This window comes from Pogona vitticeps, chromosome 4, assembly GCF_051106095.1.
Source record: "Pogona vitticeps strain Pit_001003342236 chromosome 4, PviZW2.1, whole genome shotgun sequence".
NCBI lineage: Eukaryota > Metazoa > Chordata > Lepidosauria > Squamata > Agamidae > Pogona > Pogona vitticeps.
This window is the reverse complement of record NC_135786.1, coordinates 113,361,059-113,378,255: the sequence shown is the minus strand read 5'-3', so window position 1 is coordinate 113,378,255 and position 17,197 is coordinate 113,361,059. Positions and strand designations below refer to the sequence as shown.

General features: G+C 41.4%; 1 protein-coding gene across 2 annotated transcripts in view; it reads left to right on the top strand.

Annotated features, from left to right (window-relative positions):
* RGL1 (ral guanine nucleotide dissociation stimulator like 1) overlaps positions 1–17,197 on the top strand; it is a 108,262-nt gene that overhangs the window by 73,570 nt on the left and 17,495 nt on the right. For both annotated transcript variants that reach the window (XM_020795083.3, XM_020795084.3), the window contains exons 6-13: positions 106–218; positions 1,587–1,802; positions 3,401–3,504; positions 3,857–3,941; positions 8,574–8,663; positions 11,018–11,104; positions 12,433–12,465; positions 13,647–13,768. In XM_020795083.3, the coding sequence (XP_020650742.3) occupies positions 106–218; positions 1,587–1,802; positions 3,401–3,504; positions 3,857–3,941; positions 8,574–8,663; positions 11,018–11,104; positions 12,433–12,465; positions 13,647–13,768 (850 nt within the window). The remainder of the gene's footprint in view (positions 1–105; positions 219–1,586; positions 1,803–3,400; positions 3,505–3,856; positions 3,942–8,573; positions 8,664–11,017; positions 11,105–12,432; positions 12,466–13,646; positions 13,769–17,197) is intronic.

The following is a 17,197-nucleotide window of genomic DNA, read 5'->3' as shown; positions in this document are numbered from 1 at the left end:
TAAACATCAGCAGTGCAGGATTATAATTTGCATATGTTTCAGTGCAGGAGAAGTTCCTGATGGATGGCACTTCTGTTCTCATAATATTTGTTATAACTTCAACAGATGAGGTTCGTGACACAGTTGCCATTGAGGAAGAAGGGGAGACTCCTGGAGCAGAAGACCTCTCTTCTTTCCCAGAAGATCTTGTGGCAGAACAATTAACCTACATGGATGCTGTAAGCATAATACATTCCAGATTAATTATGAAATATTTGTTTTGTTTGTTTCTTATAGTAGTATCCCACCTTTTCAACAAGTGGTGCTCAAGATAGTTGATAGTTAAAATACCATGTTTCCCCCAAAATAAGACAGGATCTTATATTAATTTTTGCTCCAAAAACGCATTAGGGCTTATTTTCAGGGGATGTTTTTTTCATGCACAACAATCTACATTTATTCAAAGACAGTCATGTCATCTTCTTCTGGTTGCTGCACAATGGTGGAGGGCAAGGTTTCACTTAACTGGGGCTTATTTTTGGGGTAGGGCTTATATTATGACTCAAAAAATCATACTAGAGCTTATTTTCAGGTTAGCTCTTATTTTTGGGGAAACAGGGTAGGAAAACAGATAGGTAAAAACATCATAAAAATAATCACCTACCTCAATGTATTGTAGCATTTACAGTGGCTGTAGCAGCAGGCTTATGAGACCCAAGGTCTGTCTAAGGAAACCATCTTTGCCTGCTGACAGAAGGAAATCAAAGCAGTGGATAGATGTGCTGTTACTAGCAGAGGCACAGAATCTTACTAAACATCTTCTAGGGTGCTTTGAACTTGGATTAGATCAGGAATCAAGTTGAGCCAATGGCATTCTCCTTACTTTTCTGGAAATCAATAAGGAGAATCCAGTAAAGAAAAGTAAACCCTGCAAAAGAAACATCTTAAAGCTTACTAATGATCATCCATTTTTAGGAAAAATCTGGAAGGTTGCTTGTTTTTGCCCCAAATCATTGCAAGCCAGAAAATAGAAGAAAGACCAGATCACCAAATTCTGTGTGGTATCCCTTTCTGCTTGGTGCCTGATGCAAAACCTAGCTCACCGCCCCCCCTGAGGCCAGCCCCACATTTTCCCACCTGATCATCTCTTCTGATAGTTTTGGCCACTCTGAACTCATCATGGATAATCTCCAAATTAGCTTGCTTTGTTTTGTAACTGGTCTTCAGGACTGAAGCGCTGGATTTCTTTCCGGTTGGATTTATCAGCAGGAGACTCTGTATGAACTGCAGCTTCCCAGCACATATGTTCAGTTCTAATCATATGCCCTATCTGACACCTGTTTCTGTCCGGAGTGTTCTCCTTGGTAAATAAAATACAAGGAGGATTGGCTCTTACTGAAGTGAACTGGATAGTAAAATGGGTCGTTAGATTATTTTGCTGCTTGCTTGGCATGAGATGATCTTTTGTTCCACTTAACAGAACTGAAAAGTGGCCCACAGAGTCTCCCTACTTTTTTATTTATCAGGACATTTCAACTTAGCACTGCTAAACAGAATTAAGAAGGCTCTTCTTGCATTTATTTCTGGCATATGGCATATTTTTCTAGGAATTATTTAAAAAAGTGGTGCCACATCACTGTTTGGGCTCCATCTGGTCTCGGAGGGAGAAGAAGGAGAACCAACACTTGGCCCCCACCATCAGAGCCACCATTGCCCAGTTCAATGCTGTGGCCAATTGTGTTGTCAGCACCACCCTGCACAACAAAGAGCTGAAAATACAGCAACGAGCGAAGATCATAGAGAAATGGATTGATATTGCACAGGTAAAAACTCATTCTGTTTGCCTCCCTGATGTTTTCAAAGACAACAAGGTGCGTAAGTGCCGTGACTGTTCTAATTCTTTCTGGTTTTTAAAAAAGTAACTTTGGGCAATGGATGCTTAGTCTCTTAGGGCCTGATTACAGTGGTGCCTCGCTAGACGATGATAATCCATTCCACTGAAATTGCTGTTTAGCAAAATCATTGTCTAGCGAAAAGCATTTCCCTACTGGAATGCATTGAAACCTGTTTGATGCGTTCCAATGGGGAAGAATCGTCGTTGTCTAGCGAATATCGGCCATAGGAAAGCCGCTTTGCGAAACCGCTGATCAGCTGTTTAAATCGCTGTCTTGCGAAGCTTAGGTCCCGAAAACACCCGTTTTGCGAGCGCGGAGGGAGCTGTCAGAATCGTTGTCTAGCGAAAATCGGTTTGCGAAGCAGGGACCAAACATTATCTAGTGAAATTCCCCCATAGGAATCACTGTTTTGCAAATTGCTATAGCGATCGCAAAAAGTCAATGTCTAGCGAAAAAACTGTCATGCGGGGTAACTGTCTAGCGAGGCACCGCTGTACATGGACCATTTGAATTGTTTCTTCAAGCTGTGCACTCACTTTCAGCAGCAGAAAAAAAAAGCTGGGCATCATTTGCTACAGCTGACAGTAGTTTAAGGATACTGTTGTGCTGTCAGTGTCTGTTACTACTCCAAATACATCTATTTATTTCAAGTAGAGATGGGAGACCTTCCTGAGCCACATGTGTCATCCAAGTAGGGGGGAAAAAGCAGAAAAGGGAGAATAACAATACTTGGAAGTCATCAGGAGCAGTGATTCTCCCTTAGTCCCTTTTAAGGGACTGTTATGGCCTGTGGCAGCTGCGTTGGGAGGAGGCTGGCATTTGGAGGACTGGAGGAGGACCACCCCAGATTCAGAAAGTCTACCCCACATTTCTCCACTTCGATAAGAACTCATTTAAAAAAACTAACGGAAAGAGAAACAGCAGTTTAAAAATGAAATTAGCATTTGGGGTGCAAGGGATTTGTCAAAGGATCTTAAAAATCCGGCACAGAGAATGTGTAGGAAAACAGGTTGGACTTCATTGGGTTCCCAAAATAATATGGAGAGGAACAGGAGAAATATACTTTATTTGCAATTGGAAATTATTTCTGCTTCTGGTATGGTTCCACTCTTATTTCCAACTCTTGAACCTTCCGTGTGATCAGTAAGTGTTCTATGTAAATTGAGAGTTTTCAGACTAATTACATGTAACGTCAACATGATTTTGCAAAGATATTCCTTAATTCTCTTTAACTTGCCTACAGAGGGCTGCTTTCACAGACATTTTGCCTGGAAAACTGGAAGGTACAAAATAGAGCCAACAGCATTGCAACAAAAGAAAAAAGATGAAAGTGTGGAAAACAAAAATATAGTGCCCCAACCTGTACAAACTGCTTTCAGGGGTTAGGAGGAGCAAAACAGGGCTGTTATTTTCTTTTGGTGCTCAGTACATGTATTTGTTCAGGTGGGTGTTTGAGTTTTCTCTTTCTAAGCATTAATTTGTAGCAGCTGTAATATTTAACTCATTTCTGTTTTTTCATCATGCAGGAATGCAGGATCTTAAAGAACTTTTCCTCTTTGAAGGCTATTGTTTCAGCACTACAGTCTTATCCCATCTATCGATTGAAGAAGTGTTGGGCATGTGTCTCAAAGTAAGCCTTTCTCGCTTTCTTCTCTCTTGGTTTGCCTGGAAAGCAGCCTCAGCCACATCTGCTGGCCTTGTTGCTCCCATGAGTAACTGTGGTCCATATGGGTGGGGGGGAGCAATAAAAGAGCCGTCCTCGGATAAGAAACCACAGACCCGGTTCCTGTACAGTTGCTAGTGGGAGGATGCAGGTGAAATGGTAGCAAAGCCAGGGTTTGGAAGTAATTAGTATTAAGTAACATAGCTTCCTGTATCATGTCTTCACTGAAAAATAATAGTAACATTGTGGTCTCATTGGCCAAATTCACTTTTTGGTATGTCTTAGTATCTTCTGTTCATTCCATTTTCCTATTTTGCAGGGACAGTATGATGGTATATGAAGAGCTGTCAGCACTTTTCACTGACCATGATAATTATCTGGCAAGCCGCGAATTGCTCATGAGAGTAAGCATCAAATGTCAGTGGCATACGAATGTATGACTTCACAATCCTTGTGAGCATTGCACCGAACCTTTGCTTGGGATGACTTCTAGCAGATTGGTGTGACACAGAAATGGGCGCAAACTGCTGGTTCAGTGGTTCATAATGGTTTGTTCTTTGGGCACACTGGCTTCTCTCCTCTGCCTCCTCCAGTGAGCACCCACTCAGAGAAGGAGGTGGGTCAGGAAAGCTCAGGACGCTGCTCTGAATGGACACCCACCTGAGGACATGGGGGAGGGAAGCCATGGAACACCTCCCATGGAACACCTCTGTGTCTGAAGAATGAACTATTCATGCCCATCTCTGGCACTTGTGAGTAGGCCCTGGTAGGAGTCTGCTAAATACGATGAAGGCTGGTCTTGGAACTGCATTGCGGTAATGAAACTCTTGGGCAAGCAGACTTCTTCTACGTGTGAGGCTCTCAACCTTGCTTCCCTCTTTCTCCTCCCCTACAGCCCTGTAGCTAATGATCAGTATTATTTCTTCCATTCAGCCATTTCTGCTACCCAATCTTACAAATACTAGGAATCCAGAGGTGCAAAAATGAAATAGCAAGGAAGAGCTCACATTGTAGCTCACTTTGTACTCATTTTGCAGTTCATTTAAAAAAAATTAGATAGATCGCGGTTTCATATGTTAGCAGCAATATTAAAAACGAGAACTGCCTGTTCACGAGATTCTCATGCCATACTTAGGAAGAAATAATGCCTTTGTTAGCTACTATTTTTGTTGGTCTTGTTAAAATTCAAGAATGGGGGTCTGGTGGGACAAGACAAATATTCACCCAACGTGGCCAACCAATAACACCTGATGCCTCCGTCTGGAAGAAGTGAGACACCATATGACATTTCAGAGGGACAAGTTTGGCCCAGAGATCAACTGTGAAAAGATAGACAACAACGAAAGAATCAGAAAGTAGGATGATGACGGGGCATAGGGCCATTAAGTATTCTATGTGTGTGTCATACCTGGCTGCTGTGCAGGTGTCATGAATGGCCAATGGTTCAGTGAGCTCCTCGGATTCAGGAGACAAGAGGAAGATACATACCAAGACAAAACCTTCAGGGGTGTTGTGAGGAGTTCCACTATTGTCATGACTGCTCCTCAGTTATTATAGAAAGTCTTGGGCACAGGAAAGTGTTAATCTCTTTTGGTGTGACCAACCTGTCTAAACAGTTTGTAACAGGCACTTTGATCTCTCAGTTAACTTCTCTGTTAGTATGAACACAGTCTCACATCCTGTCCAAATAGATGTGATACAAGGGACTGTGATCATGATTCTGGGATAAACAAGATTGAGAAATAAAATAATAATGAAGTCCTAGAAGCCCAATTGAGATTGCTAGGCAAGAAATCGAAGCTTAGGACTTGTAAAACATTTTCAGAATACTGGTTCTTCCATATATAGAACCAGAGGAACCAGACAGAAGACGTTTTCAGCTGTCACTACCCAGATGAGATAGTGAGGTCAAAAGGAAAGGGTTAGATGAATAATATTTATGTTTTTTTTTAAAAAAAGAGGGACTCTACTTGTATCAAAATGAGACAAGATTCATAAATCTTGCCAACAACAGGGTCTAAGGCACATCTGGTTTGAGATAATTCGTAGGGAAGTTTTCTGCATATCTTATTGTCTGGGAAAGGATAGAAGATTTTAACTGTGTACAGACATAATGAAGAACCAGTTAACTGCTTAAAAGTATAACAAGGAAACAACTGGGGGAAAAACACATCGAAGAAAGATGCAGGGCAAAATGTGTCCATATGCTCAGACTTGACATATCAGAGGAAGTGGTTTGTTATTAGAAGGAAGCATAAATATTCCTACTATATTAGAAATATCAGTTCCACTAAGTTTTATAATCTTCAGAACACACTGTTGTCTCCATATTGATGAAAGCTCTGATTGTAATTTTGGATAAAGAAATAAAGAAGATAACCAAAACAGATAATTTCCATTATCCTCATGCAGACTGGAGAATGTATATTCAGATTATGTTTCTGCATGTTAGTATAACTGTGCTTTAGAACAGCTGAGTGGTGATTTGGACCTGATTGAAGTGGACAGAACTGTGTGGGTCATTGAAGTGCTTGTGAAAGCTAGAAGAATGATCACAGTCTGGTGAAATTCAAGTTGTATGTGAGTGAAAAATTCCCTAGAAAATCCAAGAAAATCTAAAGGGATTTAAATGGAATTACTAAAAATAGGATGGCCATATTACAGTTCTTCAAATCCAAGCAGCCTAATTTTCATATTATGCAAATTATTATTAAGCAGACTTAATTACATAATGAGTGTAGAATTAGTTTTTGAAAAAGAGTATTGTAATTTCCATACTGCTGTTTGAAACCTCTTCCAAGAAGTGTAATATTTACAACAACCATATGTTCAACCTCAACAGCAAGCAGAAGCTTCTAGTAATCTATACTCTTCTTTTTTTCCCCTTTTTGCCCAGTCTTCTTTTCCTTAGGGCTGCACCCATCTAAACTTTCATCACAACTCCTAAGGTCCTGTGGAAGACAAAATGAAAATTGTGTTTCTGAAAGGCCAGAGGGTCACAAACTCATTGAACCACAGAACTGTAGAGCTTCAAGAGTCATTGGCCAAAATCCTGTTGCTTAGCATAATAAATCTGTTGCACTAAAGTAGGCCCATTGAATCAATAGAGACTTGGTGAGTCGACTGCTTTTGTAAGTTCCATTGATTCAAATGGGCCAACTCTTAACCGCAGCTTACTATGGGGTAAGTACATTGCTGTACTTGAATCAACAGAATATAAATAAAGAGGAGTTGGCTCACCATATACTAATTGATTCAATGGGCCTAACTCTAGTGTGATTTACTACACTAAGCAGCAGGATTTTGGCCATTGTGTCTAATCCCTCTGTCAAAGGAAGAAATGCAGAAAGATACAAAATATCAAAACTTAGATAACTTCCATTTGTGGACTACAGTTCCCATGATCCCCCAGTCAGTATGCTTGCTCTGAGTCACCTACTTTCTATGCAATATTTGCATAGAAAGTACAGCCGTACAAGGACCAAGCATTTCCACAGTAGTCACATTTGCTCATTATTAGTTTATATATATCTGAGCTCCTGTTATACTGTGGATGTCTTCACTAATTAATTACACAGAAAGGCTTATGTCATCTCACAAACCATTGGACCAAACAGTAACTGGCCATTTTTGCTTGGGTAGAAACTTACATTTTAGGAAAACGAATGCTTAGAACCAGGTTCAGCTGACAGGCTCAAATGTCTACAGGGTGTGTATGGGTTAAATCCAGCGTAATCCAGGTAACTGGGTAATATGGCAACCCTAACTGAAATGATGGTGTCAGAAGCATTAGATCCCTTTAGAAATATATTTGTAGTTTAACGTTGTATCATGGAGGACAACAGTGTGGTTAAGTAGGAGAATGAAAAAAGCCATTGACGCAGGAAGACTTCTTCAAAATGTTTGCCCAAAGGAGGGGGAAATGACAGAAAAATCTGATAAGCAAAGAGCAACATGGAGGGCAAATTACTGAAGTGCTTTATTTTGTTTTAACTTTTCTTTAAATGCATCAAGAACAGCAACACTGTCAAGGAGGTAGTGAAAAGGAGGTGAAAGGAGCACTAGGAGACTGCAGTGCAGCTACACACACTTCCGGCATCAGTCTCCATTATGAAAGAGGCTGGAGTATGACCTATATAGGCAAAAGCATTGTTTTCAGCGAGGGCATCTGAGAGGCTATGTCAAACTGCTGAGCCCTCTAATTGGAGATGAAAGCTGCCTAGGGAAGAGTGGCATTAAGTTCATCAATCTGTGTCAGGGATCAGAAAGGGTTGTGAAATATGGCTCCCATTCATAAAGTTGTTGGAAAAGTAATCTTCAGAGACTGCTGGAATGTGAAAGTAAACATTTTCACTTCCTGGTTGCCTCGTTGTTAATCAGCAAGCCAAATATATTACATCATTCCATCCCAATATGGGTTTATAAGGAAAACACGCACACAGAGAGAGGGAAGGAGGGAGGGAGGGAGGAGTATTATGTAATGAAGGGGAAAGTACTTATTAATAACACATTTGGGAAATGGGTTAAGGACAAAATGTTTTAGATTGAGGAATACCATTCTGTAGAAGTGAGAAAGTTGAGATCCAGATGTGTTTTGCTCAGTAAAGACTGGAGATTGACAGCACTGTGGAACTGGCCCAGACGTTTTTTGCAAACAAAATAAGTGATTCTGGTTGCGATTGTGGTTTGGAAATAGTTATTCTTCATACTTCTTGGAAACACAGAAACTCAAAACCTTCCCCCATCCCCTTTCCTCCATCCCTCTGCCTCTCCCTCTTTCTCAGTGGTTCCCAACCTTTGACCCCCAGATGTCTGTGGACTGCAACTCCCAGAAATCCTGCCAAGCACAGCTTGTGGTGGAAGCTTCTGGGGGGTTTAGCCCATGAATGAGCTCTAAGGACCCAAGGTTGGGAACCACTGAGTCAAATGAACCACCTGCCTTCTGGTCTTGAGAGAAGGGTGTATCAATATGTGAAATGTTTGTAATTACTGTCTAATGTCCTTTCCCACAATCTACTCTTTTATTTGTACCACAGGAAGGAACATCTAAATTTGCAAATTTGGACAGCAGCGTGAAAGAGAACCAGAAGAGAACTCAGAGGCGGCTAAAGATGCAGAAAGATATGGTGAGAAGGCCATTCCCATAAAGTCATTAAGGCGTTAATTTAGATCAGCTCATAAATGTTACATCTCTTAAGAAAAATTGTTGCAGTTCGTAGAAGCCAGTCATTTAGTTCAGATGAAATGGAAACCATGGTTTTCCATTTCATGAATAATCCCGTTCAAGTCTTAAACTCATGTGCTCACCCCACCTTTTCTCTTGTAACTGCAATGAGATGGGGGGGCTTTGTTTTGAAACTTATCACTCTTTACTGCAGTACTTGAACAGAGAGAACTATGTTTTTTAAACCAGGGGTAGGCAAAGTACAGCCTGTGGGCTTTATGTAGCTGCCCCGGCCCCAAAAGGCAGCCCCTCGTGCCCTGAGGTCCTCAAGCCCTCACATCACCAAACAAAGACCAGTCCAAAATGGAAGATTGTGGCTTCCAGAAGCCTCCAGAGGAGCAGTTTTCCATTTGAATGGTATTTTGGAATTCTGACTCCTGTCCTCTGAAGATGCCGGCCACAGAGACTGGCGAAACGTTAGGAAGAAGAGCCTGAAGAACACGGCCAAAGAGCCTGAAAAACCTACAACAACCATGTTTTTAAATTCATTGTTGGATTCCAGTTACCTCTCCCGCCCACCCCACTGTTAAAGAATTGTGTTCTTGCATTCTGCTTGCATATACAGCATCTGAAATACTGCTTGCTTGGATCGGAAAAGGAGAAAGTCCTTTACGCTTGCATTGATCTGTTACCAATTTTGTACCTCCCTTTTTCTTCCTCTGCAGAGGCTATATTCCCACAAACTGGCATTGCTGTGGTGAGGCCCATCCTTTATGTCAGTGTTTCTTGCCTTTGGATCCCCAAACATTGTAGGATTACAAGTCCTGGGCTCTTGACCTGAGCTTTTGGGAGTTGTCACAGCAACATCTAGGGACTCAAGTTTGTCTGTCATCTATTGTGCATATACTATATGGCATCATTTATTATTATTTTTACTTGTATGCCTCCTTTCTGAAGTAAAAATGCTCAAAAAGGGAAAGAAAAATAAGCGAGTCAGTTTAAGAGGAACAGCAGAATGAGCCAAGCTGGAAACATACTATGTATCAATTACACTTCTCCCTTCGACAGTGCTAGAGTTGGGGTGCCAGACATCCCTGTACTTCACAATCTGTGTATAACTCTTATGCTGTCCCAGAACACAACTACAAAGCATAAACAGTTGATTAATACAAGCATATATCCAGAACAGTTCTATTGGGGTTCTCTTCCATAGCATTGACAATCCCTTCCATATGGTACTGTGTGCAATGAGTCTTAAAGGTCCTTATGACCCCCTGATCTAGAGGCTGAATTAGAGATGTTGTGTTTAGGGGCAAGTAGACCACTGCAACGCCTGTGGTGTTGAGATCATGAGGTTCTGGATGGCCAAGGGCACAGTATCTATTGACTATTTATTTATTGGAATATTTATTTATTTACTTATTTAATTAAAAAAAAACATCGTATAGACAAAACTCTGCTGCTTGGACCTGCACAATTCAAGGGAGAAGTGTACGAAAAGAGAAGAGACAGCATATCAAAAATCAGTAGAGGCTAGTACTCCTGAATGAAAAGGCCTTGTCAAGAGAAAATGAGATGTCTCTGTAAACACCTGAGGGGAAGCCTCAGATAGGTACCACCACAGCAAGAGGTTTACTCCATGTCCTGTCTATAATTTCAAAAAAGTTACATTTTTAGCAAACGATTTCCAGAATCCCACAGCCAGAAGGGCTACTGGTCACTTTTCCAAGCTCTACAGTCACATTTTATAGTAATGGCACTAAAAATCCTGTCAAATTTTCTCACCTTCTATGAGAAATAGTATCTTCACACATAGAAACAACCCATCAAAACAGTTTTCAATAGTTATAAGACTTTTCTCCCCTACATGAAAATGAAAAAACTAGGATTTTTTTCATCAGTAGCAGCATTAGAAAAGAAAAAGAAAAGGTGTTTTTGCACACACAAAACCTATGGCCAGAAACTTGCACAAAACAATGATTATGTTTTTAGCAGAACACAGAATTTTGTGCAAAAACAACTCCTTCGAATCTTTCGCAAAGCAGTTTCAAAATGTCAAAAATGCATAAAACCTCTTGTAATTGTGCCCATCAGTGAGAAGTTTTTTGTTCTCACCAATGAGAATGAAATAATGTGAACATTTACATCCCTATTGTATAACAAAATTCTAAGAAGATGATTATTGCGGAGAAAGTGGATCCTAGGCTGGGATGGGTGCCCATCGGGTAGGGCTTTCAGTTGGACCTGGAAGCCAACAGGCAAACCTTGAACTATGGACTAGGCTGCTTAACCTGTTTGCACTGTCATCCTGTGCAGGGGGTAATGCAAGGTACCATTCCCTACCTTGGTACTTTTTTAACCGACCTGACCATGCTGCACACAGCTCTTCAGGACAGCGCAGAGGTAAGTTTGTGCAACAAACAGAGGGCTCTAAGCACAACATGAACGATAACATACCACATGATCATTTAGCTGTATATTTTCTGATTGCTTCTTTGTCACATTCACACCTCCGCACACATAAAAGAATGTAATGAGAAGTAAGTAGCGTTTATAGTGGGAAGTAAATAAGGTTACCAACATTTGGAGTGTTGTCTTTGCTGTTGTCTTTGTAAAAGAGTTGCTGATGCCTGTTTAGTTTCAAGATGTTTCTGTGAAACTAGGTCTCACTTTAGCATATACAATTTTATATTTGCAAGCCCTATACAGAAATAGCACACTTAGGTAATATCCTATTTTGTTGTTGTTTAGTCATCAAATCGTGTCAGACTCTTCGTGACCCCATGGACCAGAGCACACCAGGCCCTCCTGTCTTCCACTGCCTCCCGGAGTTGGTTCAAATTCATGTTGGTAGCTTCAGTGACACTGTCCAACCATCTCGTCTTCTGCCGTCCCTTCTCCTCTTGCCTTCACACTTTCCTAACATCAGGGTCTTTTCTAGGGAGTCTTCTCTTCTCATGAGAGGGCCAAAGTATTGGACCCTCAGCTTCAGGATCTGTCCTTCCAGTGAACACTCAGGGTTGATTTCCTTTAGAATGAATAAGTTTTTTGTTCTTGCAGTCCAGGGGACTCAATAATCAATCAGCCAGCCAATCATTCTTTCATTGGAACAAACTGCCCCCCTCTTTCCGCCTCTTTTTTCTCTCTGCTTCTTCCCATTCCCTCAGTTCCCTTTCACACACGTTATCCCAGACAGAAACCGTGCACACAACCAGGTGGTGTGGTTGCTCAGTAGGGAGCTCTCCCTTCCTCACGAAATAAAGGCATCACAGGGACTGAGCATATGGGTCTGCTACAGTGACTTGTTTTCTCTCTCTCTTCCCTTTCCTTTTCTGCTTCCTATTCCCCCTCAGACACAACACACACTCTCTCCTTTACTTTTCTCCTTCTGCTCTTTCCTCTCTCCTTGTCTGTTTCCTCCTCTTCTTCCATTAGTGCCACAGACCTGGAATCAGCTCAGACTTTCACTTGTGTTTTCATCAGTAAAATATAACGTTATAATGACCATGTTTAGCCCTGCTTTCAGTTAACATTTCACATTTGAGGAATGGATCCTGAATGCTGACCCATCCTTACTGCAACAGGAATCCAGTTTGGAAGTGTTGGTATCTGAATATCGGTTTGAACACAGCAATTTTATGGTCCCTGTTAGTATGGTGCAATGACTGAACCACAACTGTACAAAAAACACAGATTTTGAAACCACTCCTTGTATTGTTTGCTTCTTGCAGGGAGGGCTAATAAATTTTGAAAAGAGAAGACGGGTAAGCTTGATTTTCTTTGTTTCTGTCTGTCTGTCTGTCAGTGCATTTGCCTATATGCATTCCTTGTCCATGCACATCAATGTTTCCATGAATGGATGACTCACAATGGAAAGTACACTGTAAGGCATCTTTTGTGGAAGTTATCAAGGACATGTCTAATACCTTTTTTTAAAAAAATGGCATTGGGCAGAACTTGGAAAAACTCATTTTCTGACAACTTCCAGTATTCCTTAGCCAGCATAAAGTTAGAGTTCATAAGTTTTTTTAAAGAATTTCCTCATTTCATGAATGTATTTAAAAGTTTTCCATATTCAGGGATCTATAAATTTTGGGTAACCTAGGTGAACAAGTAAACATTTATGATTAACAGGATACATCTGCCTCCTCAGGTGAGAAGGATTTGCTCCTGCCCTCCTGTGTGTGTCCATGATATGGAGTAGGTTAAGGGCAAGCAGAATTTCCCCTACAGCTCAGAGCTGGTGGGGCTGAATGACAGCATGAGATCTATGTGTGCCTTCCAGGCCACTGGATTTTCATCTGCTTTGCACCATGGCATGTCCACAGTGAATCTGCACCTCAGAGGCAGGGAAGGGTGATGAAGATATACAGGCTTCGTCCGCCTCCATTGAGTGACTGCAATTCCAGGTACCCCATAGGAGTCAAGAAAGACTATTACACCTTCAGCATTCATGTTCAGTTTGAACCAGTGAAAGAAAGCAAAGGTTTGTTCTGGTGCTCCGTTGAACCTTCAACTAAAACAAATCACAGGTGTTTGCCCATCTTCCAGACGGGAGAAGGTCTGGAGAATCATCCTCTCCCCTCTGTAGTTCCAGTGTTGGGAAGGAGCCACAGAGCTTTCTTTCAGGTACCTAGTGAATGTCCTAAATGCCAAAAAAATGAATTTGGAAGTAGTTGGCATTCCCTGTTTTGAAAGCTGAGTGTCTTTCAATGTTAAATGATGCATGGTGGCTCTGAAACCCTTTAAAAAGTGAATTGCAGCTTCCAGGAACAACAATAGACTTGTTGGCGCGGTGATGATTTTTGTAAAGTATTGTAAGTGCATTTGCCAATCAGGTACTTAATCTAATTATTCTCATTCTTTCTCAGTCTCCTCTGTCTGACAGTTGATACCTGGAAATGTTCCTTCATTAAGATTCTCATTGTCTTTCTTACTTTTTCAGGAGTTTGAAGTAATAGCACAAATCAAGCTCTTGCAGTCCTCCTGCAATAACCACTGGATGACTCCAGACAGGAAATTCATCCATTGGTTCAAGATGCAGCCACGTTTAACAGAGGAGGAGAGGTGAAATGAAGCTTTTCTATATAATTAACTGTAATATTCTCTGTCATGGTATTCATACATGCATATAAATGGCTTTGTGCACCTGCATGAACACATCTTGGAATACTCCAGAGCCTCTTAGAAGTGAAAGCCCCTCTGCCTCTACTGCGCAAGCGCAGCCCTGCTCTCCTCAGTCCTTTCTTGTCTGCTGCGGCAGTGATGTGCAAAGGATTGCTCCAGAGCCTCATCTCTTACTTACCTGCATTTTTCAATGTCCTCCCTTTTTATTTTTCCCGTTTGCCTCCTTTTTCCTAAAGAAACAAGTTTCCTCGTCCAATAATCACCTATTTCTGCATTTGTATTGCTCTGAGAACCATGTGGCCTTGTCCTGGTTTTTTCTGAACTTTGTAAGATACAACAGAATGATTGATCAGGACACCTGAAGACGAACACGGGTTCCTGAACATCATGGACTTTTGAAACCAGATAATGAGTACTGCATGCTGAGGAAAGCATCCAGTAGATAAAACTATTGATTTGGCTTTGATTTGGCTGAAATTCGCTGTTCCTGGTGGTTTAAATAATTTTTTTTATCCCAACTCTGATGGAGGTTGGCCATGCTTTTGTTACCCAGCTGATTTTCTCTAGCCAGACAGAAACTCTTTGAGTTTCAAATGAAGGCAGAAAGAGGGAGAGAAAGGGGGGAAATGAGATTGGTGGCCACCTTTTGTTTAGAGAGGAGTCGTAAATTCCAAACCATTGGTTCTTGCAGACTGTAAACTACATTTATTTCCATCTAAGAAGCTGCACCTATCCCCCAATAGCAGCTATGAAACTTTTGGGACCTTAACATAAGCGTATTATTTAGGAGCTACCCATGAAGAAGGTGAATTATAAATGAAAGCTCACTCTATTTTTTGTTTTATTTTCTTAATGGTCCAATGAAGGTATCACCTATTCCTGCATTTGTATTGTTCTGAGGACCATGAGGACCTGTCCTTATTTTTTCTCGCTTCCTTAGCAATTTTTTTAATGAAGGGGACCTTCTTTACTGTTTTATTTGTTTTTCCCTTTCCCTCCCCACTACTCTCAGTTATTGCTGCTGCCTTTTTAGCGGCTTATGGTTTCCTCCACTTTGATGAAAAACTTTGCACTTTTGGCAAAAACATCCCCCAATCTGATGGGCATGCTATTTGCCTATTCTGTCTAGGAGAGACCCATTTGATAGAATCCTATAAAATCTGTAAAAGTTTTATGCCTCTTAATCTTAAGAACCATCAATCCTGTTTACATTCCTTCCTTCGGGAACAATCCCTTAGGGCAGCCAATGCCTCTTTTAGTACAATTCATGTTTCTCAGCAGATGGATCAATGGGAAACTTTGGAAAAACCCTCAGCTTTGGAACCTGAGGTCCCTTCTGTTTCCAAGCCTCTGTTGAAATCAATGTTGAAATTGGACCAAGGTAACAAGATAAGAACTGCTAGCCCTGGTATTGAGGCTGGAAAAATGGAAAAAGCAGTAGCAGGGCAAATCAACCATAGATGTATTAGCCACCATGGCCAACTCAAAGTGTGCTCATTATTGCCCCTTCATGAAAACCTAATTTCATGCTACCAATGGTTAGTTCTCTATCCTGATCATCATCAACTGAAGTTGGCTGCCTGGTTACAGGGACCCTGTAACATATCAGATGCCATCCACTAATCGCCTCTACAGCTATAATTGGAAGTGCAGTACGTTTCCTCCTGACATCTGCAGGAATCCCTGGTCTCTCTCTCCACTCTCTTAAACAGCCTTCTATACCTCAAGCAGCAGAGCCTTTAAATTTATACCATGAGCGTCCAGTTGGCAGCTATAGTGGCTCATAAGCCTCAAGGCCACCCATCCCCCTGTCTCTTTACACACCAGACTGTCAAAAGATTCCTGAAGGGCCTCCAGAATGCCTATCCTGATGTACACCCTCTGCACAACCCTAGTCTCTGTCACTGGTTTTGAGCCAACTCACCAGACACCTCTTCAAGCCCTTAGGTTCAACAATGGACCTCTTGCAGTCCTGGTAGCCCTCACATCTGCCCAATGGGCTGGACAGTCACTCTTCGTACATATATTACCTTTCTGTCCAAAGTTGTTTCACATTTCCACCTGTCCCATACTACGTAGCTTTTACCCTTCCACACAAACTGATTTGGTCTTCCCATTCCTTGGACATTAGAAGAGCTCTGACCTTCTGTCTCGACCAGACTAAATACTTTATACAAACAAACAAATTCTTTGTTTGCTACCAGGGTCCCAAGAAGGGACACCCAATTTCTTCACAGTGTTTTTCCAAATGGGTCACCCAAGCTATTTCCTTATCTTATGAAGTGACAAAAAAGACCTCTGCCTGAGGCTCTAAGGGGTCATTCCACCAGGGGGATTTTTTTCCTCTGCCACTTCTGTGCAGGGTATAGACATGTCCACGCCACTCACATTTGTCACCCACTATTGGCTTGACCTTAGGGCACAGTGATATCCTTCATTTGGCAAAGTATTTTCTTCTCTTTTGGCTTAACTCCACCTCCATATATTTAAGCTTGCTAGTCATCCATTCATGTGCATACATGGATACAATGACAGAGAAATATAGGTGATCCACTGTAATTATAGTTCTCCGAGCAGTGGTCCATGTATTCACACATCTTGCCCACCTCCTCTCTTGTTTTGCCATACCCCCACTTTTTTGTTTGTCTTGCGGCAGACAATAGAAACTGAGGGGGGGGGAAGCTTGCACAGTAGAGGCAAAGGAACGTTCATGTTTGGATGCTCTGGAACTTTCCAGGATGGTGGTTTGTGCAGGTGCACAAACCCATTTGTGTGAAGACTTGGATCACCACTTGGAGAACTATAATTATGGTGAGTAACCTATATCTTTTTTTTTATATCCAGCGTGCTGGTGTCCACACAGTCAAAGGCTTTTGCATAGTCAATGAAGCAGAGGTAGATGTTTTCCTGGAACTTTCTGGCTTTCTCCATAATCCAAGTGTGTTTGCAATTTGGTCTCTAGTTCTTCTGCTGCTTCGAAATCCAGCTTGTACTTCTGGAAGTTCTTGGTCCACATACTGCTGAAGCCTGCCTTGGAGGATTTTGAGCATAACCTTGCTAACATGTGAAACGAGTGCAATTGTACAGTAGTTGGAGCATTCTTTGGCTCTGCCCTTCTTTGGGATGTAGACTGATCTTTTCGAGTCCTCTGGCCACTGCTGAGCTTTCCAAACTTGCTGGCATATTGAGTGCAGCACCTTAACAGTGTCATATTTTATGATTTTAAAAAATTTAAAGTTATATGGATGCATTAGAAATTTCTTCTTTGGCAGGATCTTCATTAGTATCAAGCTTTTAAATGCAGAAAATCCCTCATTAATGTTCTCTGAGCAGGTATGACACATATCATCTGTATCCACTTTGTAAGAG